General features: G+C 47.6%; 3 protein-coding genes across 8 annotated transcripts in view; 1 reads left to right on the top strand and 2 right to left on the bottom strand.

The window, feature by feature from the left end:
• Positions 1-837: 837 nt before the first annotated feature.
• Positions 838-5,668, bottom strand: MICOS13 (mitochondrial contact site and cristae organizing system subunit 13). 3 transcript variants are annotated; one of them, XM_075444455.1, is made up of 4 exons: positions 5,426-5,668; positions 3,508-3,664; positions 2,668-2,719; positions 838-1,058 (listed from the first exon to the last, which is right to left on the bottom strand). In XM_075444455.1, the coding sequence occupies exons 1-4, from the start codon at positions 5,452-5,454 to the stop codon at positions 961-963; spliced, it is 336 nt and encodes a 111-aa protein (XP_075300570.1). In that variant the 5' UTR covers positions 5,455-5,668; the 3' UTR covers positions 838-960. The 3 variants fall into 3 exon arrangements, with proteins under 3 accessions (XP_075300570.1, XP_075300569.1, XP_075300571.1); XM_075444454.1 differs by lacking the exon at positions 5,426-5,668 and adding an exon at positions 4,902-5,061; XM_075444456.1 differs by lacking the exon at positions 5,426-5,668 and adding an exon at positions 4,644-4,667.
• A 578-nt stretch (positions 5,669-6,246) lies between these two features.
• On the top strand, positions 6,247-16,944 carry LOC104335037 (hydroxysteroid 11-beta-dehydrogenase 1-like protein). The gene is given in 10 exon segments (XM_075444099.1): positions 6,247-6,330; positions 7,803-7,859; positions 8,706-8,797; positions 9,999-10,092; positions 10,940-11,105; positions 11,405-11,587; positions 14,578-14,692; positions 15,133-15,206; positions 16,411-16,512; positions 16,719-16,944. Coding segments are annotated over 9 exon segments (1,107 nt in total). The 5' UTR covers positions 6,247-6,330; positions 7,803-7,804.
• Positions 13,825-26,559, bottom strand: part of CELF5 (CUGBP Elav-like family member 5) — a 42,170-nt gene continuing 29,435 nt past the window's right edge. For 2 of the 4 annotated variants that reach the window (XM_075444448.1, XM_075444450.1), the window contains exons 6-13: positions 25,497-25,643; positions 20,176-20,320; positions 19,366-19,512; positions 19,097-19,159; positions 18,926-19,009; positions 17,298-17,441; positions 17,022-17,186; positions 13,825-15,965 (exon numbers count right to left, since the gene is read on the bottom strand). In XM_075444448.1, coding sequence (XP_075300563.1) covers positions 17,059-17,186; positions 17,298-17,441; positions 18,926-19,009; positions 19,097-19,159; positions 19,366-19,512; positions 20,176-20,320; positions 25,497-25,643 — 858 coding nt within the window. In that variant the 3' untranslated portion in view covers positions 13,825-15,965; positions 17,022-17,058. The remainder of the gene's footprint in view (positions 15,966-17,021; positions 17,187-17,297; positions 17,442-18,925; positions 19,010-19,096; positions 19,160-19,365; positions 19,513-20,175; positions 20,321-25,496; positions 25,644-26,559) is intronic. The other 2 variants (XM_075444449.1, XM_075444452.1) reach the window with 2 other exon arrangements.

The raw sequence follows: 26,559 nt of genomic DNA, 5'->3' as shown, positions 1-26,559 counted from the left end.
TCCCTCAGCCTCATTCTCCCTTCCATGGGGACTCCGCTATGATTGGAGATCCTTCCCATTTTCTCTCTTGCTCTGTTGCCAAAAAGCTTTTCACACAGAGCTGCGAGTATCTTAAAGGTACTTCCCGCTCTATTTTACAGGCATTTAAAGCCAGCAGACCGAATACTTGACAAGTCAAGAGACAAAAAGAAACCACTCAGTTTCAGCCAACCATTGGTAAAATTTAAAATTTAAACCCTTGCCTCTAAATAACCTATGACGTGGAACTCAGAATTCAGATACAGGTGTAAATTTGACAGTGCTACTGGTCATTGACTATGCATCCAAGGGCATATTTGGATCAGTTGCTGGAAAAGTTACAGGTAAATGGTACTGAGATTTCGCTGTTCAAGCTCAGGTACGAGGAACACTGGCAATGCCCACAGGCAGAATAGACTGGGCAGGTCTATGACTTGCTAGAGTTTTGCATCACAGACTTATAAACTCCCTTCTATTGCACACTGTCATCAAGTATTGCAACTAGTACTGGCTAGTCCGAGCTGTGTGACAAGTCACAGACCATCTGGAAACAGCTTTCACATCAATAACATGCCCTTTGTCTGACAGAGGCACTCCTTCCTCAGCCAGCTTGAAGACAAGTGCTTTGTCTTCAAACAATCAGCCTCAGAATAATCTGTTTAGTTAGCAAGCTTGGAAGCTTTAGAACAGGGGCTATACCTCAGCATATGACCATCACTTCATTACAATTGATCCATGATCTCTGCTGAAGCCTCTGACCGCTGGTAAGACAGAAAGCAATTATTGCCATCTATATGCTAAAAGCAACCCAAATACAAGTGGAAGTTCAAAAGTCTTTTATTGTAGCCCTTGCATGGCTGAGCTGCCCTCCAGAGGGATGGACTGTGCATCATCCCAAAGACAACAGAGCATGGAAAGAATCGTGAACCCTGGAGAACTTGTTCATTTGACAAGATCCTTCACATACTTCCAGCCTTCCACAGTGTATTCACAGGCCCTGGTGGGAGCTACAGACAAGGCAGACATGACTGTCTGTACTCCTGCAAGGAAAGCAGACAAGAATTATCCCAAGAAAAGCATCATTCAAGCCAAATTTCCTAATGTTATTACAGCATTGTAGATCTCTTCAAACACAGAGAAAAAAAAAAAACCAGCTATATCCCAGAAGCTTTCAAACACACTGAAGCCTGAATGATCCCTGGTTCAAGTACAGCTTTATTGTCTCAGTAGCGTTTGTGACAAAGAAATTCCAACTGCATGACCAGTATAAGGAACAGACAATTACAAGATTGAAACAAAGAACTGAGCTAAGTTCCATTTTATTTCTGGTCTTGCCACAGACTCCGTGGGTGATGCTGGACATGTCACAGTATTTGTGGACTGTGTTTCCCCACAATGACATGAAGACTTTTTGCTTCACCATAAAAACTATAAATTAACTTACGAGGTATTTATAACATGCCTTGGCCTTCAAAGAGGATCTCTAAAATTCTACCAATAATGGGAATACTCAACACTTCTGAAAAGTCAGAGACTGAGTTCAGACATATTAGCATCTGAAAAGTTTATAAACTCTCAGGGAGGTGATTGTGCCACTGTACTCGGTACTGGTGAGGCCGCGAGTACTGTGTTCAGTTTTGGGCCCCTCACTAGAAGACAGACATTGAGTTGCTGGAGCGTGTCCAGAGAAGGGCAACGAGGCTGGTGAGGGGTCTGGAGAACAAGTCTTACGAGGAGCGGCTGAGGGAGCTGGGGCTGTTTAGTCTGGAGAAGAGGAGGCTGAGGGGGGACCTTATCGTTCTCTACAACTACCTGAAAGGAGGTTGTAGTGAGGCAGGTCTTGGTCTTCACCCAACTAATTAGAGATAGGACGAGAGGAAATGGCCTCAAGTTGCATCAGGGGAGGTTTACATTAGATATTAGGAAAAATTTCTTTACTGAAAGAGTGATCAGGCATTGGAATAGACTGCCCAGGGAGGTGGTTAAGTCACCATCCCTGGAGGTGTTCAAAAAACGTGTAAATGTGGCACTTCGGGATATTGTTTAGTAGGCATCAATGGTGTTGGGTTAATGGTTGGACTTGATTATCTTGGAGGTCTCTTCCAACCTATGATTCTTCAATCTTTAAACAAAGGTTCACCTTTCTAAAGAATAAGTCATCATTTATTTTTATGCTCTAGTTTCCCTGATCACTACCAGTGCTGATGAACTCACTGGTGCATAACCTCTGTTTATTGTGGAGGCCACAGGCCTCCCCAGACACTCCACTGAAATGTTCAGTCTTAGATTCTAGGATAGCATAGGCATGCCTGTCTTGGGGCACAGGTGGGCAGCAAGCTTTGTAGGTAAAAGAAACATCAGGTCCTCTGGTTAGAAAAGGCAGGCAGGTTTATGGGCACATATCCTCCTCCTTATTTCACAGTTGGAACAATAACAAATCAAGTCCAAAGTCATTCAGTGAGCTAGTAGTAAAACTAGATAATATACTTCCTTTGTCCCAGTCCCGATGCTCCTTCCACCAGACTGTAACATCTACCATTTCCTTCTCCATCATTCAATTTAGGAGGACAGTATTTAAACAAGACTGATATAAGCTACATCACTCTTGGCCTCTTGCTTCTTTCACAGTTTGGTGAGAAGCTATTTTACCTTTATTCCAAGAATCAGAGGGGGAAAAGTCAAATTTTGGAGTGGGTGGGAGCTAGAAAGCAAAAGAGAGACAAAATATCAGCACTTGAGGGGTTTCACTTGTAACAGGATTCACATCACCTTGGAGAAGCCTCTTGACCTCAGATCTCAAAGATATTTAGGTGCCTACTCTCCATAAGTCTCAAAAGGGACCAGACAGGAGGCTTAACACCTGGACTTTGGTCTTTCCCTCAGTATAAAGTAGGGGCAGAAGGCAGTACGTATCATTCAGGTGCTCCTGAAAAATCAACTCCAAAGCAGTCTCCTTACAGTTATCTATTAGTTTAGAACAATCTCTAATACGAAAAATGCTTTTCAAACTTTTAGCAAGGCTTCTCCTGATCTGAGGATTTTAGAAACTAAGAATTACTCAAAGAGAAGGGCCTCTTCAGGCAATTTAAATTCAACTTCACAAACTGTTAGCAACTTGAGAAATTGGAAGGAGAATCTTTTCATTAGTTTCTTATAAGCATGTAGGATCCTTCAAAAGAAGCTTAGAAATACCACTACATAGTGAAATATCTCCCAGAGTATGCTTGCAATCCCCTCCTTGACCCTACATAGGCTAGTTACCCCTTCTTCCTTGAAATAACATCTGTGAGCAATGTCTCTCCCCTAAATTTAAAATTTTATCTAACTTCCATTTCAATCCTCTTCAAAATGTTCTCAGTGTGAAACCCAGTTTCAACAGCAAAACTCCTACCAGCATCACTGGAACCAGAATATTACCCAAATGTTTTCTCCTCCTCATTCAGAATATGTGTTTGTTTTGCTGACTGTGTTCATCTGCACGGTCCTTACCTCCCAGCCTATGTAACTCGTCCACTCTTGGACAGCTGGAGGCAGTGCTGCTTGAGCTTTTTTGAGGGCTTCAGCACCTTGTGTGCCACTGCCCAGCAGCCCCTGATCATATGCCACATATACAGCAGCTCCAGCCAGGCTTCCTTTGATGACAAACCTGAAAGAAACAAAAGCAGCAACAGTTCATATTATGACTATCAATGCACCTCTCTCCATAGGCTGTGACTGTCAAATTGATAAAGAAATATGAGGGTCACAAATACTCACAGAATCATGGAATGGTTTGGGCTGAAAGGGACCTTAGAGATCAACATCCCTGCCATGGGCAGGGACACCTTCCACTAGCCCAGGTTGCTCAAAGCCCCGTCCAACCTGGCCTTGAACACTTCCAGGGAGGGAACATCCACAACTTCTCTGGGCAACCTGTGCCAGTGCCTCACCACCCTCAGAGTGAAGAATTTCTTCCTTTTCTGTAATCTAAATCTCCCCTCTTTCAGTCTAAAGCCATTATCCCTTGTCCTACCACTCCAGCCCTTGTAAAAAGTCCCTCTCCAGCTTTCTTGTAGGCCCCTTCAGGTACTGGAAGGCTGCTCTAAGGTCTCCCCAGCACCTTCTCCTCTCCAGGCTAAACAGCCCCAACGCTCTCAGCCTGTCTTCACAGGAAAAGTGCTTCAGCCCTCTGATCATCTCTGTGGCCCTCATCTGGCCCCACTGCAACAGGTCCATGTCCTCCTCTTTTTTTTTTTTTTCACTCTACTGTAAAATTTACTCTACTGTTATTTTTTTTTACCCTACTGTGATGTCTTATTACCGACAAAAAGCAGCAGAAAAATATCTAGCTACCTTCCTTTTCTTCCTAGGCCAACTATTCCCTGTCAGCCCCTTGAAACCATACCCATCCACATTTTATCAGTGACAGAAGAAATGATTAAAGTGTCAAAACACTTCAGAGTATGTGCTGCTTTTTAAAGTCAGAGAATCACTGGCATACACCTTCGATAAAAGGAACTGAAGGATTTTGCAGTGGGTAAGACATCCATCTTAATGATGTGGTTCTTGCTGTTTTGTTAATACGTAATCTGATTAATCTGACAGACACCAATACATTATTGAGCTCATTTCAGTCCAGTCCACACCTGGCCATGCCTGTTCCTGCATTGCCTAGGCTTTCAAAGCTTCCCGGTAGACCACATGGTGTGCAAACACTAGTTTTACAGCCACAGTGGCAATCTGCAAAATGGAAGACAGGAACAGAATATTTGACCTGTATTGACTTTTTCATTACAGATAAGAGATCTTGAGAGACAGACTTTTTCAAATTCACAGGGCAGAGAGTTGTTTCCCCTTTAAAAAAAACACAAAGCTACTACACACCTAGGAAAAAAACAACTAACCAAAAACTTGCCAGACAGCAGTACTGCAGTAGTAGAACATATGATAGATACATCCGTTGAGAAGCAAGAGAGAATCAATATTTAAATCCACGTATTCACGAGCATTTTGGGGAAAAGGGATTTTTCTGTTAATTTACTACTTGTTCCCAAAAGCACGCTTCCACACCTTCTCCCTTCGAGTGGGCTGTATGTCCAGATCTGAAAGTGTTCCCTCAGCAAAGGAAGAGCCGTTGGGCAGCATTCCCCGGTTTTATTTTACGTATTCAAGCTCGCCACGAGCAAACCGCCAGACTTCTGCCAGGCATTCGGAGACACGAAAGGAAGCCGCCGGATGGAGGCCTGAGGGGGTCAAGGGCGCAGCGCTCAAGGCCAGGCGCCGGCAGGCCCGGCCGGGGTCCTGGAAACAAGCCCAGGAGAGCCGGCAGGAACCCTCGGCGCGGGGAGGCACGGGCCGGGCGGTGCCTGCGGGGGCGAAAGCGAGCCCTCGGGCCGAGCTGTCCGGGCCGCGGAGCGCGGGGACTCACTTGACAGCGGGGAACAGCCTGGCGGCCATGGCTGCAGCGGGGCCCGCGCGCCGCGGCGACCTTCGGGAGCCGGTCACGTGGCCAAGGGAGCGCGGCAGCGCCGGCTACCCCCGCCTCCTGCTTGGCGCGGAGCGGCGAGCACGGGAAGGCGCGGCCGCCACGACGGTCGCCGCGGCAGCCGGGCCGGAGACGGCTCAGTGTGGCAGTGCCGCCCCGCCTCCGCCGCCGCGGTGCGCTAGGGCCAGCCGCGCGCACGAGTCGGGCGGGGCCTGGGCGGCCGGACCAGCAGGGGGCGGGCCGGGCCGCGCTGTAGCCCGCGCTCATGGCAGCCGCGCGCATGCGCGTGATGCGGTGCCCGGTGCCAGAGCCGCGCTGCGGTCCTGTGGGCACCTCTGGCTGCCGTTCGTGGTAACCGGCACCAGCGCTGCGGGCTGTGTCGTGACGTGCCCGGTGAACGATATCTTGCTCTCTTCGCATCTCGACGGAAGCTTGGCCAGGGCTTCAGCCCCGTTGCGCATCGCAGTGCTCCGTGCTAGCAGCTCTGTCTGCTGCTTTGTTGCTGTGGTGTTGCCGGAAAACAACCGAAGATCGGTGAGGAGGATTGTAAACACGCTGAAGTGACTTGCAGCTGGGATGGAGAAAAACACAAATATCATACTAATCGGCGTTTAGTCTCGAGTGCTTGACAAGTAGAACATCTGTGTTCCGCTAACCTGGTGGTGGCCTCAGAGGCACCCTGTTGAATATGCTTGAGGTTCTTGCCCTGCTGTGGGACAGATCCCTGACAAATGGGTAAAAGCAGCAGGTGTGGTAATTCTCTAGCAAGGACCAACCTCTGTGGTGCATCTGTCCACACTTGTGTGCCTCTGCCCGGGTGCTGCTTCGGAGATCCCTCTACTTGCGAGGTAATGAAAATAAATTTACTCTTTGCGTTTCATCCATGATTTTGTGGTTGTTCCTGTGTGCTGCCCATGTCGGCTAACATAGTTGTGCAGTAAGAAGTGCCAGTTATCCTGACATACAGCTTTTTGTGGTTAATGTTATCAGCTATGCGCATAATAAATCTGTAATGAATTAAACGTTCTGTAAGATTAGACATAAGGTTTTTTCTGCTGAAGACTAGGGAGAAATAATGTTATACAGAGGCTGAGTTCAGAGAGCAGTGGGAATTGCTAGTGAAAGATTTTTTCTTAGAATCAGATGTATTCTCTTTGTCTCTTTTATTTTTTTTTCCTGGTTAATAGAGCTGCTAACCTTTTGGTCTTTGTACATGCTTATCTAAAATTTAGTGAAAACAAGGCCAGCTCTTGCTGTGAGTGCCTGTTGTGTTCAGAAACCATCACAATTCTCAGTGCAAGCATCTGTTTCTCACTTTTTTATTAATCCTAAGAAAATCCAGACCCATTCAAAACAGAACATATTGGTGGTCATGGCACCAAGCCACGTCAGAGTTTAAGGAGCATCTGGACAATGCTTAGTCATAGGGTTTAGTTTTAAGTAGTCCTGCAAGGAGCAGAGAATTGGACTTGATGATCCTTATGGGTCTCTTCCAACTAGAGATATTCTGTGATTCTATGAACGACAATTCCTGTGCAATATTGTGCAGCTTTTCAGAGTCCAAACAGTTCTATTTGTAGCTGTTTTGTTAAAGACTTAAACCATTTTGTAGGTTAAATAATTTTTGACCAGCTCAAACAGATGAGACTCCTTTATCTGTAGTTTCTAAAACGGGACAATATTTAGAGAAGGTATCTCTTAAGCTGTGGGGATAGGTGACTTGCAAGGAAAGTTCTTGACTATGATATGGTGCAAAAGGAGAGTTGGGGACAGTGAGCGTAAGAATAGTTCCTAGAGCCTGGAAGGCATTATTTCAGCAAATAGCTCAGCTGCGTGTCATTACTGGGTACCTTTACATCCTCAAAATAGCAAAGGAACTATGAAAGATTAACACCGCTAAAGCCTTACCAAGTATTTTGGAACAAAAAGAAGAACTTAAGCATAACCCTTATTCCAGAAGAGTTCTCCTGAAGAAGACTGTCTTTTTTTGCGCGAATCTTGATTCTTTCCAAGGTAGATTGAATCTGCATCCTGCTAAGAGTCACCTCTATTTAACTGTCTGGTTAAACAAAACCTGGATGGAAAATGAACTCTCCGTGGGCTGAATTGCGGTAGATTTAAAATTAAAGTGTGTCTTTGTCCAGAATTGACTCTCACTGACTGGTATACGAGGAAAAAACAGTGCCTTACAGTGCCCTTACTTCTTTCTATTCTATTCCCTCCAGTCCATATTGTTTAATCTTTGAGTGGGTGTTCTTTTTCAAGGTGGTGGAGAAATGCCTGACACTTGGAGCAAAGAAAATATTTTATATCCCTACAGATATGCCTTCTCCTGCAGAGCCTGAAAAGGTGGATCAGTTTGCTATCCAAAAGCTGGGTAAGCATCTTGAGCATCTCTTTGGCTTTCAGGTATACAGACAGTTCTCATTCCAGCAGGAGCGTCCTGCTTCAGCTTCCCCGTGTTCCTCTCTGAGGGGTATGTTTAGGACAGGAGGCTGTGGGGTTTGTAAATGCCAGTCTGGATGTGGCCATCTTTTTAGCTGCCTTTCATGGGGAGGGCATGTGTTTTGCTAGAGGAGAAAAGTATGCAGAAAGTACTTACTTGCAGTGCTTCATTAAAACCACACCTTGTAGCAACAGCTGCAGTACTTCACCTGTAACAGGGTACCACATGGACACGCATTTGCCATATGTGAGCAGGTGCCTGCTGCACACACCCAACCCTGAACATAGTGCCTTGTGTTGAGAGAGACAGAAGCTGGGAGGTCTGAAAGCAGTGACCTGTCCCTGTAGCAAAGCTCAGTCCAAGACTGTATAGAAGGGGAAGGTGGTCATCAGTTCATACCTTTCTTTTCAACCTTCTGCCATTTCTGCTGATGCATTCCCATACCAATCATAATTTCTCTGTTTACAAACTTGTATTCTTATAACCTTGAAAACAGAGTGTACCACCAGAACTAAGTTCCAAGTCTGCATTAACGTGAAACATAATTCGGAGCGCTGCTATCAAAGCAGAACAGCTTTCCTTCCAATTCTACCCCCAAGAAGCAGGCAGAGCTGCCTCCCAATGGACATATTTAATGTATCTTCATGGTAAAGCACTTTCTAACCTTCTGAGGGAGCAGCTGGTTGGTTCAGCCCTCCTGCTGGCATTTCTGAGTTCCTTGGTTACCGGTTAGGGGATATAGCCCCTTGGTTTGATTGCTTTTTCTCCTGTCCACAGGGGAACTGGATTACCTGGTATTGAACCACATTGGCATGACCCGTTTCCAGATGTGAGCTGGAGAGGTAGAATACATGCGCTGGCTCATGCAGGTGAGGTTTCCTAGCAGGAAGAGCTCACCTGGAATTGTGTGAGTCTGGCTTCTCCTGGGAGAGCTTTGGGAAGCTCAAAGGCAAATTGAAGTCTATGGCAATGGTTGAGAACAAACCTTTTATTTAATTAATGTTTCAAGTCAAATGGCTTGGAGGCTTTCTTACTAGACAGGTATTTTGCTCAGTTGTTGTATATGTGTGCAGAGGAATGTCTGGGAGGAACTTAACTTCTCTCCTTCCTTCTATCCTTCTTATTTCCCATTAGCCCCAGGACTGTTAGGGATTGATGGGTAGTTACAGGCAATTGTGCAGTGTATGTCTAGTTTAGGAGCACCAACGGGTGAGGAGCAAGCGCTTCCTACTAATCCGTAGCAAGTGCACATGTCATTGCAGAACACAATGCATTTGTTTGAAATGGTGTTTGCCATTTGAGTCTCTGCTTACAAATTCAGAGTTTTCCTATACCATCCCTGGAAGTGTTCAAAAAACCTGTAGATATTGCACTTCGGGATGTGGTTTAGCAGGCGTGGTAGTGTTAGGTTGATGGTTGGAATTGATGATCTTAGAGGTCTTTTCCAACCTTGATGATTCTATGGAATCACCTTGGTACCAGGTTTTGGGACCATGGAGATGAAGAGCTGTTTTCTTGATTCAGTCTTCTTAGGTCAGGTGGGTCATATTAGTTCTATTTCATGTTGGAAGGAGCCTGTTTGCTGGAGAGTACAGAACTTGTGATCACAGGTAAGAAATTTCTTGCAAGCTAGAGAACAGTTAAGCTCAGAAAAGATGCTGAATTTGAGGTTTCGTTGTAGTCTGAGCTCAGCCAAGAGAAACTTAAAATGGGAGCAAATTGAGAGACAGTACTGGTGTCCTTCTTGCTGGATAGAGATTGCAGAGTAAAGAATGGCATATAGAGAAATCGGGGACAGCTAATTGTCTCTTGTAAAGCAATCTGTATGTTAAAGCCCAGTAATAACCTTTGCTCTGACTCTTTTCCATTGCTTTTTCTGGAATCTGAAAGACGCATGGATGCAGTGTTTGTCCCCATCTTCGCAGAGATGATTCTTTTTGCTTGATGTTTGAAAAAGCAAATCCAAGCCATGCTGCTTTCCATTTCTGACCACTGTATTGGCTTTCTGTCTCATGCTGACCTTCCCTCCAAACCATCTTGCTTCTTCCATGTCTACTTTTATCATTCCAGGTGAATTTATTCAGTTATGTGGCACTCACAACAGCACCTTTTCCCACCCTGGAGAAGAGTAAAGGCTCTCTGGTGGTTGTTTCTTCCCTCACAGGTTAGTGTCTTTAACTGACATAAGTGTTGGTCTTGTGGAACCAGTAGTTCCCAGCACATCGTGTTTCTCTGTGTCCTTCAACCCCTCAACGCATTTTCAAGCTGTGCATTTTATACTAGCAAGCACGATGGTGGCTGGCTGGCCTTCTTGTTTTCTGGAAGACGTTCTTTGTGTTGCACCATTTTGCATTCCTTTGGAACTTTGCTCTTCACTCACCATGTGCCCAGATCTGCTTGTTCGGCTCCTGTCCCTCACAGTCAGGCCCATCTCTCCTGCATTTCTGACACAGCATTAAGACCATCCTGCTGGCTTTGGCCAGCCTGAATGACAGGCTGCTGAGTAGCTGAACCTACTGTGCGGGATGGAAAGGCAGAAGAAAGTCTTCAGTGTGTGCTCAAGGGAGCTGCATCACCATACACAAGTTCACACTATGGCTCATCCCTGCCTTGTGACGTAATGTGCCTTGGTGTCAAGGAAATGTCATAGCCAGATGCACCAGCGTGTGACTCAGTACGTGTGTTTGCATGTGACCGGGGAGGGGAAGGCTGCATGTAGAGCACCACACTGGGCTTTTTAGCCCACTATGTGACCTGGTTACTGTGTGAGTTAAATTTGCTCCCCTTATCCACATATGTGGTGGCGCTCATGCTGGGATGTGTTGACACAAAGTGGTATAATTTTCTAAGTGCCTGCATGTGACTAGAAATAGAGGGAAACTCACCTGAACAGAATATGGTTTGATGCAGGATGGCAAAGCCTCTGTCATTGCCCAGATTCCCTCTTTGTGGCACCACGCTCCTTACAGCCACTTCCCTGGTGTTTTCCATTCTCTCCTTTTCCTTGCCAGAGAAGATACCAACTCTCTTCACCACTTCTTAATCTGCCACCAAGTTTGCACTGGATGGATTCTTCAGCTCCCTGTGCCATGAACTCATCATGCAGAAGAGAAACATCTGTATCACACTGTGCATCCTGGGCCTGATTGATACTGATACGGCATTAGAGAATATCAGGTGTGTATTTGGAGGAGGATGTAGGAGTCTGGGAGGGAGTGTGTCTGCAGGAACATGTCGCTTCTTGAAAGCATGCAAAAAATGCACAACAACTGTGTTTAAAATGCCGTGCACATCTGTTTGGATGTGCAAGAAAACTAATGGGAAGAGTGCATCTGCTTGGTACATCATGGAGGGTGTGTACGTCCACCTCACTATGGAACATGAGCATGCAGAACCCTGTGGTAGTCAGTCTGCACAGTTAAAACCACACCAAGGATAGACTGGCTTTGAGTGATCCTCTCACTGTTTCCTTCCAGGGGCAAAGTGCATCTAACTGCTTCTCCTCCTCCTGAAGCTGCACTCGCCATCATCCAGGGGGGTGCTACACAGGTGCAGGAGGTTTTCTACCTGTGGTGGCTGCAGTACATGTGCCACCCCTGGGTTTTGTTCCCCAGTGACCAGGACCAGGTTTTACAGAGTTACTAGAACTACAGCAGTCTGTAAGGGATGCCCAGTCTCCTCTCCCATTCTACATCCCTTATAATCACATTCTCCCTGTCCCACTAAGCATCCCCTTTATCCTTTGGTGTCAAGCAGGAGCAGGGCAGCAGTGGTGGCAAAGCAACCTTAGCTCTTTTCATCAGATGCTGATTGGTGTCTCTCTCTCTCTCTCATCCTGCTTCAGCACAGTTCTGCTATTTCTAGCCATCAGTCAGAGATCTTGCCCACTCTTCACTCTCTTAGCCTTCCACCCATCTCCTCTCCTTCAGCCTCACCTGTCTCCTTTTACTGCCTCCAGTCTTCTCTCAGCTCCAGCTTTAACCTCTGTCAGTACAGAATGTCCTGGAATGTGTGTGCATTCCTGGCAAATCCTGCTCCACTGCTTCATTGTTTTATGGATTCTGTGGACCTTCTTGCTTCCTATAAATAGAATTTTAATCTCTATTTTAATTAGACTGGGGGGTGTTTATGTGATGGTGTTACATGTTGATGCTTCCTCTGTGAAGGAAGGCTGGTGACCTGGCTTTTGGTGCGCACAGACCTGTTGGTAGACGTTTGCTGACTGCATAGGACCTGTTAAATCAGCTCTTCCTTGCTGTAAACGCCAAGTTGATGATTCCTGCACTGAACAGGAGAAAGAATTTAGAGGGAATTCTTCCCTAACACATTATTTCTATGGATATGTGTCATGGCTTTTAAGGTGTAGCAGCTAAGAAAAAGCAGTCTGCTTGAATCCTTCTGGGCTGGGGATGGACAAAAGGTCCTATATGGGCTCCCTTGGTGTCTGAAAGGATGGTTATTTTGTGTGTTGTTGCCCTCTGCAATGCATGACTCCTGAAGGAATTTTTAAGTAGCTTTGAAAGCAGAACATTTTTTAGAAACTGGTTAACTGGTTTGGAATTTATTGGAACAACCAAGTATTGCTTAAAAACCATGCTTGTCTAGGGAATATAGAACTAAAATGGCATGTGCAGAGCCTTGCCAGTCACGATCTTTCTTCAGTCATAGCTGGTCTTCTCCAAGGAGAAAAAAAGCATGTTGAGAGGTGCATTCTAGCTGGTGAGAGGTGGCTTCCTGGGAAAGGATCACTGCATGCCCCCCGCCTTCTTTGCTCTGTTGACAGCTAGGTGCTAGACTAAGTGCACTCTTGTTCTGAGCTAAATATAAAAAACTTGTGCGCCTGCAAGAGATGTCACTGAAGCTTGAGTTCTTACTCTTGTTACTGGGAATGGTGTGTGGCACTTCTAGTCATAAGTGCGTTTTATTCACATCATAGGAACAGGCACCAGCTGAGTGTTTTCCTCCCTCTCCCCTTGCCATTGACTGGACTTTGACATGACAAAGCTTTCTTCCAAGCTGTGTGGAAATAAGAACTCACTGCAACTCACAAATTCTGGAGTTTGAATTCACCTCTTTTAAAACACACACCTGCTTGCTTCTCAGAACAGATTGCAGTATACTCCTTGTCTCAGTCACTGCAGAATTGTTGTCAAAAATTGTGGTAGTCCTAGATTTCATTCTCTGCTCGCATTCTGCTTTTCTCCAGCACTAGTAAATAGCGGTTTCAAAGCATAAGAAAGTTTCAGGGAAGTGGTGCTTTTATAGAAGGGGGGAGCTGAACCATGGGCATGGCAAATGGAGTTGGTTCTCTACCCGTGCCAAGTGTGTTCCTCGCCTGCACGGCAGAGATGAGGAGTCTGTGCGTTTGCTTTCCCTTTTCTTGGTTCTGTGCATAGCACCAGATGGGCTAGGTTTTGGTTCTTGTTTGATTGATTTCCATCAAGGTGCTGTTGAGAGAACCAGTTTTGTTCTCTCAGGTGAGAGCAGAGTATACAGGAGCTCTTAAAAGATGTCTGGTATCTGCATACAAGAGCTGTGACTGCTTTGTGTTTAGTTCTGCTAGAGCTTGGCTGCTGAATTCATTCATTGCAAGTGGGCTAATACAACAAACTTTAATTTTGGGGATCATATGCTGAAGACTGGAATAAAAATCCAGAGACAGCTTTCTTAAGGACACAGGGACACTGTGGTGTTCAGATTAAGGCAGGGTTGTATTCTGTAGGACTCAGGCTCTGTCATCCATCTCCCTGTGAAATGCTTTTTAACTGACTGCACAGATGATTTGCTGAATGGAAGCCGATTTTCCTCATCCCAGGCCTTTAGTGATTGTCTTCAAGTGTAAACATTATATGAAAGCAGGTACAACTAACACATAAAGTAAAACCCCAGTTTACTTAGCAAGTAAAACTTTTATTAAATAAATTTAAGGTTTTTTTTGACCAGAGTGAGGAATTTGACATTGACAAAGCTTGTATCGCACCTGTAACATTGTACAGTCACATCAGTAACTGTGATGGAAGAAACTGTAAATCCTTGTTTTAAACCAGCTTGATGTAGAATTTCCAAAGTCCTTTTCTTTCGCATTTTGCATTTGTTGGTCTGGTTTTTGTGTTTTGTTCTGGTTTTTTTTTTTTTTTTTTTGTTCAAAATTAGATTAAGTTTAAAGTTCATGAAATTACTTGTAGCAGAAATAAAGTACATTATACAAATCACATACATAATAGATGTTAAGTATAAAAATGGTATTTACAATAAGTAAACATGGACTATAGAAACACACAACTCACACACCTTCATCCATCTCTCATAAACGCTCAGCATCAGATACAGAGGGCTGGTTGAGGAGATGTGAAGGTACTTAAAGAACTGTGCCACAAACATCTGAACAAAAGGAAAGTGGAAGAGGATGAGAATTGGCTCAGGTTCTCTGAAATCCCCATTATCTCGCTTCAGTATAAATTCCATCAACCTTTCTTCACCAACCCTCTGTTCATGTTTGAATGCAGACACACGCACACAGACACGCACGCACACAGACACACACATATATGCACGCAAATGTTCTTGGTACCTTATCAAATGCTGGAATATTGAAACTAATCATTCAGAAGGTTTGTGGTGTTTTGTTTTTCTTTCCTTATTTTGGCAGAAACTTAGAGATTGTTTCAAGTTGTCAAAGGGATATGCCTTGTCAGTATGGCACAACCCACACCCCCAGAGGATCTTTGTTAAATCAAGCTTTGAACTATGTTCTGTGCTTAAGTGTATGTGCATATAGCTGTATCTATATATATGCTGCATAATGTATAATCTGTCCCTTGGAGTGGGGTGGTGGAGAAAAAAACAGCATGGTAACCCTCTTTCATCACACTATCCTTGTGTCTGCTTGGGAGAGCTTTGCAGAGGGTGTAAGAGGTGAGTCCCCTTGCTAAATTCAGATGGAGAAAATGTCCTGTTTTGTCTGGGAATCGTAACTGCCCGCTAACCGTTAGGTTAATTCTGACAAGGGGAGGCAGTGTGTAGCCCCTGGGAGGCTTCTGTCACTGGTTTGGAGACTGCATCTGTTCAGACTCTCTCATCTTCTCTTGCCTTGATCAAGAAAATGCTCCGTTACCATGGAGAGCCATGAAATACGAATCTGTGCCATGTGTAGGGAGGAAGTACAGTTCCTGTAGGTAAAGGGACTGGTTTCCTCTGCTTTCAGCCTAATCGAGGAGTGCTCAGATTAGGCTTTGGCACCAAATTCCAGGAGCTTTGTCTGCAGAAGCCCTTGGAAAGGTAAGCTCTTGAGATCCGTAACCAGGCTGGTGCTAAGGTTGGTGGATGAGTGACTCGAGCTGAGCAGCTGGCTGTGCCCTAATCCTGGAGGTATGTAGTTCTCTTTCTTCTTGCTAATGTTGAGCAGAGATGCGCTCACTCGCTCTCTTGCTCTCTGTCCATCCAAGCGTCCTCTCAAAATGTTCAGGCCTATCTGCAGTGCTTGCTGAGAAGACACTGTTGCAAAGGTAAACCCTTAACTTCCACTCCCTCTTGCAAGGAGTCAGTCTCTGAATGGAAAAATTTGGTCCTGTGAGCCACTTTAAAAAAAAATAGAGACTGTATATATATATATATATATTTATATTTGTCTATGAAAGGGCCAGGAGACGGGCAGGAAGGAGGGATGGGTGGAGCTAAGTTTCCATACATCACTGCAGTAACCTAGAGACACACCAGTGGGTTTTCTTGGTCCATGTACTCCAGGCATACCCCAACAGGAAGAGCTTTGGGTCCCCAGGGGCTGCTGGTTTTCTGGTCCCTTTGCTATGCACATTAGCAGCAAATATGCGAGTCCGTTGTGGCAAGAATCTTCCTGCTGGGCGGATACTGAGCCTTCTCTTTAATTGTATGCTTTTGGGAGGAGGGCAGAAGGAGGATGGGGTAGGTAGGTGGGGAGCAGAGGAAGGAAAGGGGTGGTGTCAAAAGAGTTGATAAATTTACTGGCCTCTCTGTAAATCAACCTGAAGCAGAAATTCTTCCTCTGGACTTTCCCTTCACCTGAATAGAAAGGGAGGAGGGAGGGAGTTGGGAGATTAGAAGGACATCTATGCAAACCTCAGGCTTTCAGTTGCTGTTGCTTAAATGTGGACGAAGACGACCCCAATTAGCAGGGACCAAGATCAGCCCTCCCTTGCTCCCAGTCTGTTGACTGGTAGGAGCTAGCTCTTTGACAGCCAGCTCTCATGTCAGGCAGCCCTTCTGTGGCCTTCAGGGTCTCACCTTCTCTCTGCTTTTCTGGGATCCTTGTGAATCATGGGATTGTCCCTTCTTACCCTGGAAGGCATTCTCTGCAGACTAATTTTGGGGCACATGTAACAACTGAAAACAGAACTTGGGTTTTAAAACCTTTTCAGGAAGATGTTTTTTGGGAGCAGACAGAAAGTAGACTGAAAGCTTGCTTAGACCACAGGCAGGTAATCTGAACCACCCATCTACCCGTCAGGGCCCTGAGTACACTAACGGGCCTTAATGGCCCTGACCAGCCTCGCCTGCACCTTCTGTCACACCCTCTGCGCATGTGCCTGGGAGTCTCATTACACCTCAGGCCTGTGCCTTCAGTCCTTGTCTGATCTACATTGCAGAAATGTCAGTCTCCACCTGTCCATGGACTTGTCCTGTCCATGGATCTTCTTATCTGGTCTCCAACCCTTGCATTGTCTTTCCATCTTGATGTCAGAGCTGTTTATTATTCTCATTATAGATCTGCTTGGCAATCACTGGACTATGTCTGACCCCGTTTACCTTCACCAGACCTGATCCTGATCTTGACCTACAGATTGACTCTCTGGCTTGGCCTTGGGCCTGCCTCATTGCCCCAAACTTGCCTGATGATCTAGACTCCTGGTTGAACCTGACCCATCATCTCCAGGCCTGCCTTGGTCACCTTGCTCAGGTGCTGGGGCTGGACCCTGGCAGGCAAGGCCTCTGCCTTGCTAGCTGTGTTACTGCATTCAGCTCCTGGCTTCCCACCCTGTAGGGAGCAGCCAGACCTTGCTGCCCCCTGGCACTGGCCAGCACTGTGTAGGAACTGTGCATTGATGGTGCCAGCTTTACCTGTGCTGCAGAAGTGACTCCTGCTTGCTTGCTGCTGTCAGTAGGGATGATTAGCATCCTTGGGTCGTTTTAACTGGACCTTCAAACGTTTCATGCCAATCTGGAAGCCATTCATGGCCTGGATAGCAGTCTGTGCACTGGATGGGTTGTCAAAGCTTACAAAACCTGAAGGACAGGACAGACATGGATAATAATGGCACTGTTGGTGCCATGCCCAATGCATGAGTGTCCTCATTATCCATCATGCTTCCCTTGCCTGCTGGCATCAGCACTCACCAAAACACTTGCTCTGGTTGGTGGCACGATCCATGAATACCTTGGAGGAAATTATATTGCCAAAGGGCAGGAACATCTGCATCAACTCATTGTCTCCAAACTCCTGAGGGAGATGGTAGATGAAGAGATTGCAGCCTTCAGGACCTGCAGGCATGGGGACAATGGGGAGGGACAAAACAGAGAGCCCCCAAAGGGAAGGGGAAGAAAAACAGGCTCAACTCAGAGCACAGCACTGGAGGAGAACCCCAGCACTGCCTCCTTCTTTCTGGAGCTCCCCTTGCTTCTCTCTCTCAGTCACTGGTCCACAAAGGGTTCTGAGGACTCTCTAAGAGCAGCTGGGAGGCAATACGCAGAGCTAGAGTTTCTGGAGAGCAGATTCACTTTCACAGCTTGCCCAGTTCCCATGTGGTGTGCTGGACACAACAACTCTGTGAGTGGGTGCTGTTTTGCTGGAAGGAAATTAGCCGACACTGCTATGTGAAAGCTGCTGCTCTAGTGTTCCTTGCCCACAGCTATGCAGTGGTTGCCCTCAGCCCACAAGCCACAGCCCCATCTGGAAATCTCCTGGATTGCCACACATCCAATTTACAGGCTGACCTGGTCCTGCCCACTCCTTCACTTGCTCCCTGTTGGTCTGATGAGCACAAGGCGCTGTTCCCTCACTGACACCTGCTGTACAAAGCAGGAGCAAACAGAGAATGCCTTTGCCTCCAAATTCTGTCTAGACCAGTTTCAAAACAAGCTGAAAAACAAACTCATGAAACTAGGAAAGCTGAAGAGAGAGGACAGTAGTTTGGAGAGGCTGGTTTGACTGGTACCAGTGTGGTTCTGGCATCAGTAAAGATGGCGAGGAAGTGCTTTTTTACCCCCTGCCTGCATAGGGAAGGTGCTGACTATACTCTTTGATGTCAAGGCTTGGAGTTCTAATGCTTGCTGACCCCTTTGTACTTGGCAGCATCTGGCCAAGGATGAGCTCAGAAAGTCTGCATGACAAGCATCCTCTGAACTCTTCAGTCTACTCACTGCAGAGACATGGTTGGTTCCATAACCCCGCTCCAATATTAAAGATTAGAGTGGACAAAGATTAGTACTGTCTCCTCTCCATTGTTCTGTGGTCCAGAAGACAAGCTACACAAAAATGACCAGAGGGATGGAACACCTCTCCTGTGAAGAAAGGCTGAGAGAGTTGGGGTTGAGAGCTGGGGAGAGAAGGCTCTGCGGAGACTTTAGTGCAGCCTTTCAGTACTTAACGGGAGCTTATAAGAAAGATGGGGACAAACTTTTTAGCAGGGCTTGTTGCGATAGGATAAGGGGTAATGGTTTTAAACTAAAAGAGGGTAGATTTAGACTAGATGTAAGGAAGAAATTTTTTAGAGTGAGGGTGGTGAAACACTGGAACAGGTTGCCCAGAGAGGTTGGAGATGCCCCATCCCTAGAAACATTCAAGGTCAGGTTGGACGGAGGTCAGAGCAACCTGATCTAGTTGAAAATGTCCGCTCTCATGGCGGGGGGGGTGAGGGTGGTGATGCTGGACTAGACGACCTTTAAAGGTCCCTTCCAACCCAAACAATCCCACACAATCCCCTCCCCCCGCCACTGGACACACACATTCCCACCCTGATCCTCACCTTCTCGTTGCTGCTGCTGCAGGATGGGAGGTGGCTGAGGGATGCTCTGAGCAATGGGGGTGATGGTGTTGTTTGGATACACCGCTGTATTCCAAGAAGACGGAACAAACTGTTTACCTGAGGATCTGGTCAGCCACACAAGGGCCTGAGGGAGACAAGGGAAGCTGGTACCTGCATACTGCTGAACTCCTGTGAAGGCTGGGTGCAAAGTCTCTGCTACTGAAGGATTCTGGGCTGCAGAAAAGAACATAATCAGAAGCACGCCAAATGGAATCACTCGTGTTCTCTCTCTCTCTCTCCCCCCACCCCCCTGCTAAGTGAGTCCCAGTGCCTGGCTGGTAGGGAGCTAGAAAAAGTGTTTTGTGGGGGGAACTCAAAAAAGAGGAGCTAACTGCAGTTCCTGAGGTCTCTCGATGTTTTTTTTTTCCTATTCTCCATACCTGAGTATGGCACAAGGCCATTGGTGTAAACTGTTTCCAAGGCTGGATGCCCATTTGGGAATGGTATCACTCCAGTGAATCCATTTGAAATGGGTGCCACCAGTCCTGGCATGGCTGCTGTTCCCAGGAGAGGCGGTGAATGTAGCCCTGTAGAGCAAGAAGAGAGGACATCTCATGAAAGTTGAGGTCATGCAAGGCCCACGCTCCCTCCTACCATCTGCCTGGCAAGACTGCCATGTATGAACCTATTCTCTCTTCCTAGTTGGCATGTGAAGGTGACAGACACTAGTGCTGGAGCCTTCACAAAATTAGAGGCAGCGCTAGTGAGAAGAGCATGCACAGCATTGCTAGGCCTGCCTGCTGTCAGAGCTTTGGGATGGAACATTTTTAATTCAGGTTTGTACAGCACGTAGCATGATACAGCCCTGTTCTTGACAGGTGTTCAAACCCAATATGCATTATTGCTGATATTATTACTGTGGGATGGTGATAATGAATAATAGCACTACTGTACTTGGAGTGAGGTGCAATCCTGGGAACCTGGTCTTTACTACATCAAAGGGGAAAACTGCAGCAGAGAGGAACAGCAGTAGGGCAACAGAATGTGTGTTCAACGGGTAAGGGTGTCAAGGATGTTGCTGAAATTTGCGCAGAACTAGGGCCTGCTGTCCTCAGAGGCTGCACGGTTAGAAAAGAGTGGCCTAATCCTGATGCCGTGCCCAGAGGGAACTGTTTTACCTGTATGGGCACCGTGCTGAGTGCTGGGGTAGTGAAGGACTTGCTGCATCCTGGCCCACACCAGGCCCTCACCTGATGTTGGTGCAATAGGAGTGGCTGGCAGCCCGTTGAGACTGACGGCACCGATCTGTTGGATGTGGCAAGGGGAAAAGGCGACGCCTGGGCTCAGGTAGCTGCCGTGGGAGGTTGAGAGAACCGTCGTCTGCTGCTGCATCAGCTGCAAGGCAGGACCATGCAGTCAGGGCCCCATGCTGCCCAGGGCTTCGTGCCACCTGGGGGCTTGCGCTGCCCAGGAGGTCTCACTCCACTCAGGGCCTCGCAGTGCTGGGGGCCTTCGGCCATCAGGGCCCCACCGCAGCCGCGGGCAGAGCTCCGGGAGGCCGCGCAGGCCAGCTCGGCCTCCACCTTCCCCCGCCGCTGCCTGTGGCCGGGGACGGGCTGGAGCTGCGGCCTCGCCCTCTCCCGCAGCCGCCACGGGGGGTCGCCGGGCTCTCGCTGCCCGCCCCAGAGCTTCCCGCGACTCGGCGGGACCTGCCGGGGCGGGCGGCCTCGACGGGGGCCTCTGAAGCCCCGCGCCCGGGGGCCCCCGAGGTGGACCTGGAGCTCCCTGTGGTCACATCCTCACGCAGGGGCTGCCCCCGCCGAGGCAGGTCGGCGGCCTGGACCAAGCCATGCGTGGAAGCCATTAGCTGAGCACAGCTTCCTGCCCCGTAGCCGTGGCACACGGCTAGGCGGGTGTGCTCTGCAAAGCCAGGGCCATAGGCGGGCAGCCCTCCGCCCACCCTCACCGTCTCTGCATGCCACCAGCCTTGAGGGGTCTTCACTCACCCAGTCATGTGCCAGGCCATCGGGATGGGCCCTTCCTGCTCAGAGAGCTGCTGCAGCTGGGGAAGGCGGGGGGGAGCAGGGAAAGGGGTGTGCTCCTGGCACCCAGCAGCATCACTACAGGCCCCACAGCTCCATCCGGCACACCAACCACGTCTCCTCCCAGCCACAGCCCCTTCTCTGAGCACCGCCACTAATCTTGGGACAGTGGCAGGTATTCCATAACACAGCTTTGCCTTGAGGAATGGGGTCCAAATCCCTCTCCTTTTGCCCTGCCTGAACAAGCAGACTGTAATGCTGGGAGACATGTGGAGCTCGTTCTGGCACATGCACCCTGCCATACAACCAGGTGTTCATCCAGGCGCAGCTCTCATGGCATGCTTTGCTGCCTGATGTCTGCCCCACCACCCACCGAGCTCAGTCCTTCCTTTGGCAGAGGCCTGTGCCCTGGGGTTCAGAGAATCACAGAATCACAGAATAGTAGGGGTTGGAAGGGACCTCTGTGTGTCATCTAGTCCAACCCTCCTGCTGAAGCAGGGTCACCTACAGCAGGCTGCACAGGACCTTGTCCAGGCGGGTCATGAATATCTCCAGAGAAGGAGACTCCACAACCTCCCTGGGCAGCCTGGGCCAGGGCTCCGTCACCCTCAGAGGGAAGAAGTTCTTCCTCATGTTCAGATGGAACTTCCTGTGCCTCAGTTTGTGCCCATTGCCCCTTGTCCTGTCACTGGGCACCACTGAAAAGAGTTGGGCGATAGCAACTCCTTGTGATCCTGTAACACACCTGACTAGGCAGAGATGCACAATGAAAGAAGAAGAGGGGGGTGAGGAAGTGCAGGACACTGGGAGGAGGGTTAGGAGGAAGAACAAAAAAAAAATCCTTCTAGTCCTGTTTGGCCATCAGTTGGTGCTCTGGAGCATAAGATTAAATCCGACTGCACTCTGAGTGCAGTGGCAACAAAGACTTAGTTCTGGATGCAAAATTATCTAACCCCTTCATAAGCCTTGTCTCCACCGTCAAAGCAAGAAGAGCAGAGTAGGCACAGGCACAGCTCTCTGCAAACTGTACAGTTCCACAGGAGGAGACGGGGGGTGGCACATGGCAAAACCCAAGAAAAACACAAATCCTTACATTAACTACAACCGTATCCCACTGTCTGCTCTGCAGCACAAATACACACCACTCAAGTAACCTGCCTTGTACACAAATGGCTGAGTCAGTAAGCCAGTTTGGCCCAGGTCTCAGCTGGAGAATCTGAGAACTCTGAAAAGTTCATGCCTAGCTAAACCTTCTCTTAGTTTTCTCCACAAAAAAGCTGATTATTGCTGTTGCATAAAAGAGGAATTGCCTAATTTCATGGCATTCCTGGTCCTGTCTTCACCCTGTCCCCATTTAAAGATGCAGGAACCAATGCATTTCTTTACTAAGTGAATATTGATTTTCTTTTTTCTCATTAATACCTGTTCTGTGCCAGGCTCTGGCTGGAACAAGGCCTGCATCCGGCTGCACATGCACCAAACTAGCATTCTGAAATTGTTTTAATTACTTAAATAAAATTAACATAATGAACCGTAAGAGCAGAAAGAAAGGGGGGGGGCAGTGAACAAACTATGTTCTATGTTTAGAACTAACTGGTTTATGAAATACAAGAAATATTCAAGCAATATAAGTGGTTAGTAAATTGCACTGGCTGCTTTTTTTAAGCCTTGAGGCCTCTTCTGTATTGATAAATTTTTTTTTTCAGCTCCCAATCAGTTCCCTGATTCCATCTGAACCAATCACTGAATTCAACTATTCAGCTGAATAAGCTGAAATGAAGCAAAAACTCACTTTTCACTTGCAGAAGAGGCACTTGGGATCAAAACCTGGTTTAAGCACTGAAATAAACTGCTTCTAGATGCTTATCCAGTCATATTTCCTAGCTAAGTATGAGAATTTTTCTTACAAACTGTATCAGCTAACATGTACTATTTGACTATTTTTAATATCTTATTTTGTATATTTGAACAGATCAGAGTAACTTTAGACCTAACATAGTTTGTGATTATTTCATGTTTAATTTGAGATAGTTTTTAAAGGAAAATGCAACTAATATAAATTTAAAATATCCAACTGGGAAAAAAAAAAAACACAAACCCAAACAACCCAGGCTCCAAACTTCTTCTTCCTAGGCCATGGACTGCTTTGACTTGGTGAGGCAACAAATCCCATGGGGACAGGGAGAGAAAGTTTTTGGCATGTTAAATTGTGAATGTAAGAGACAATGTCTACGATGCACCAGTTCACCCCAGCAGCACTCGCTCTTCTCAGTCTGATTCAACCACATACATAATTGTTAGCTGCATCTCCTGGGCCTGCGAGTGACCTTGGATGCAGCATCTACTACTACGAGCCCCACACCATCAAGCGTGAACTATGTTGGAGTTCCCTTGAGCCCTGGCTTACCAGAGGTCCCAGCTCCCAAGAGCTGCCCATGGCATGACATTTGAAGGTGCTGTAAGGAGATTCAGCAGGGAAATCCCTCCCTTCTGTCCGCACTTCCAGAGATACTAGATGGCATTTCAAAGGGCTGATACCCTCTCCCTCCGATGGGGACACTGTATGTATAGAAGAACTGGCTAGGATCTCTCCACCAGGAGAAGGGAGTCCAAAGACTGGGATGACACAAGGTAAGAAACAATCAGGGTGAGGTCAGTGCCTCAGAAAGAAGGAGGAGAGAGAACCAAAACCAGTGGAAAGGAAAAGGAGGAAAAAAGCTAAAAGAGTGGGAGACAAACTGAGTCTTGAGTCAAGGGGAAAGCCAAAATAAAGTCACAGAGCAGGAAGGCCAGGGCAGAATCAGAGACAAAGCAACAAATATACAGACACAACTGAGGAGAAAGAAGATGCAGATAAGCAAGAAGCACAGCCTAGGCCTGACGGGTTCTTGTCATCAGCAGGAGTTTCTGAAGATTGGAGGGCACTTAAAGACCGAGTCTAGAAGGTCTCGCTGCTCTCCTTCCTTACATATCCTGGACCATAAGCTAATAAAGTACTTTCTGCCATCATAACCTCACTGTGTGGCCCATTCCTGCCTCCTTCACCATCACACTGTGCCCAAGTTAGTGCCACCTCCATGACAGCAGAAGATACACCAGAATGACCATCTCATAGCTGATCCATAGCTGAGCTAAGCTACTACAACCACAGACATCAGGTCTAGCTGCCTTGTGGATTACACAGCTGGATAGAAAAGATTGGTCCTGGCAAGAGATACTGGTGTCTGGTCAGAAAGGGTTTCCCCCTCTAAACTGTTCTGCTGGAAGCCTTGGTGCTTGGAATGGTATAGCTGTCCACAGCCTCATTACATGAGAAGGATCAAATAACCTGTACTGAACAAATTCTACATTTGGTTCTCAAAATTCCCCAACGGTATGGAGCCTCGTATGTATCACCTCTTTTCATTTGCTACTCCATGCTCTTGCCACACACTTAAATGGCATTTGGCAGTTTCTGGGGATTCTTTTGAGAGGAAACAGTCAACAGCTGAGAAACAGTTCCTTCTCTGTCATGTAGCTGGGAGACAGACATACCAAGTACCCACTAAAGCCAGAGGTGAAAGAGGTGTCCACATATATCATAAGAACAGGTTGGTTTGCACTCTGCCCCCCCCACCCCCCCCCCACAGCAAAATTACTTTCAGTAACAGTATCTATTTTTTAGTTCTTAGACACAAGCATCTCTCATGCCTTGAGCAATTTCTGAGCCTCCTTCCATGGGCTTTATACTTGGTAGTAGAGACCCGAAAGTGACAGGCACCAAGAAGACTCAAAAGATTCTCCACCACAGCTGATCAGGGACTTGCTGAGTTTGGGACCTACCTGAAACATCAGTGGCAATCACCACCATCGCTCCAAGGCAATGAGGTTCTCTCACTAAGATTCAAGGCACAGCCAGTCTTGCCAGAGGAGGCCAGACTGCTGAAACACCTCTGACCCTCTGCTACCCACTGCTCTCTCTCCAGCATCCTACATACCCCATAGCCACACTAGCCAAGAGAGAAAACCCTGGAAACCAAGGACAGCACTGGAGGTATTAGGGCTCTCCTGAGAATTTCAGCAGAGGGATAAACACATGAAGCTGGGCCCAGGGGTCTCATGGTGCTCCATGAACAAAGAGAGACACACATTTGTGCTACAGACCCAGAAGAAGAGTTCACAAGTTGGCAGACTGCCATGTCTGGCAGACATCAACCAGGAATCATAGCTCTGAGCTGTCCTCAAGACAGAAAGACACTGGGTCGTGCTTGACCTGTTCCCAGACACCTCCGCCAGTCTACACCACATCAGAGAAACCCAGACTCACTTTGAGAAAGTCCCAGCTCTCTCCTGTCACCCCCTCCAGGAGAGAAATGCACAAAGACTAGGCTGCTGACTGGAGAAACTGAAGCTAGAACAGCTCCCAGGTGCCGGGAAGCTTTCATGCATTTGTCACAGAGACCTGTTTGTGGTCTCCTAGCCCAGGTACGGTGTTGCCCCATAGCCAAGAGGGCAGTCTTTCCCCCCCCCCACACACGCGTGATACTCACAGCCTGCGCATATGCGCTGTATGGGCTGAACGGCAAGGTGAGAGATGGAGTGAATATCCCCAGCTGCCCCACCATTTGCTGCATACGACGGAGGGTCCTCTCCTTATCTGTGTCAGCAAACTTCACCACTAGACTGGAGGAGGCACCCTAGGCACAGAGAGAGGAGACAGAGAGAGGAGGCAGGGGGAGAAGAGGCCGCGGGACAGCCGGAGAGTCAGCAGTCAGGCAAGGTGGGATGGGGCAGAAGAGGCAGCAGAGAGGAGTGGAAGAGGAGCAGAAGAGCAAATATTGGCATGAAAGTGCGTGGGAGCTGCCTGGAACCTGGGCTGAGCCCTTCCCCACCCATCCGTGCATCCAACCCGTCCCTATCCCACCCTTCCCCTCGCACCCTGGGCCTTGCACAGCTGCACAATTGGGTGCACACATCCCTGCTGCATTCACCAGGTGATGGTACAGCCAGGAACACCAAGGACATTGTTAGCCACAAGCACCATCTTTCCACCACTATGAGCTTGGCTGGATAGGCAGAGCAGTTCCCAGCAGCTGGCAATAGCCCTGCTGCAGCACTCCACTCGCCGGCCCACAAGGTGCCCCAATCCAGATTAGAGGCTGTGAGAGACAAGATCACAACTGCAGCTCCACTTGCACAAGAAGGCACAGCTGCAGCTAGACAACCCCACACAATGCACAAAGCGTTCCCATCCACACCCAGTCTGCCCCAGAAACCTCCTCTGCTGCCTAAATAACAGAAGGTGGGGAGTGTGCTCAGACATTGGAGTCCTGACTGCTCATGCTGCTGAATTGTTAGCTTGCACCCCAATCAGTTTTGAACTACTCCAGGTAGCTGTCTCCAAGACAAATTCATGGCCTGGTTCTTGGCTCTCTCTTATTTAGCCTTTATAGCTGTAAGTGCTGTCACTACCAGTCTGGACAAACATAGATACACGCACCAACCCGGGAGACAGGGTGATTCCTAAAGACAAGAGCACAGATGTGCAGACACATACACCAACCCCCTCCCCCCACAACCACACCAGCTGGAAACTGGAGTTGAACCTGTCAT

This window comes from Opisthocomus hoazin, chromosome 27 (assembly GCF_030867145.1).
Source record: "Opisthocomus hoazin isolate bOpiHoa1 chromosome 27, bOpiHoa1.hap1, whole genome shotgun sequence".
NCBI classification, from domain to species: domain Eukaryota; kingdom Metazoa; phylum Chordata; class Aves; order Opisthocomiformes; family Opisthocomidae; genus Opisthocomus; species Opisthocomus hoazin.
The sequence above is the reverse complement of the archived record's forward strand: the minus strand, read 5'-3'. Positions and strand labels throughout refer to the sequence as shown.

Bases quoted from the DNA above. Each gene is read 5' to 3' on its own strand.
- MICOS13 (XM_075444454.1), bottom strand. From the start codon at position 4,954: ATGTATCTATCATATGTTCTACTACTGCAGTACTGCTGTCTGGCAAGT. The intron at 2,720-3,507 runs GTAAGGACCGTG...TTTGCTTTCTAG, and splicing joins CGAGTTACATAGGCTGGGAG to CTCCCACCCACTCCAAAATT. The intron at 1,059-2,667 runs GTAAAATAGCTT...CTTTCCTTGCAG, and splicing joins CTCTGATTCTTGGAATAAAG to GAGTACAGACAGTCATGTCT.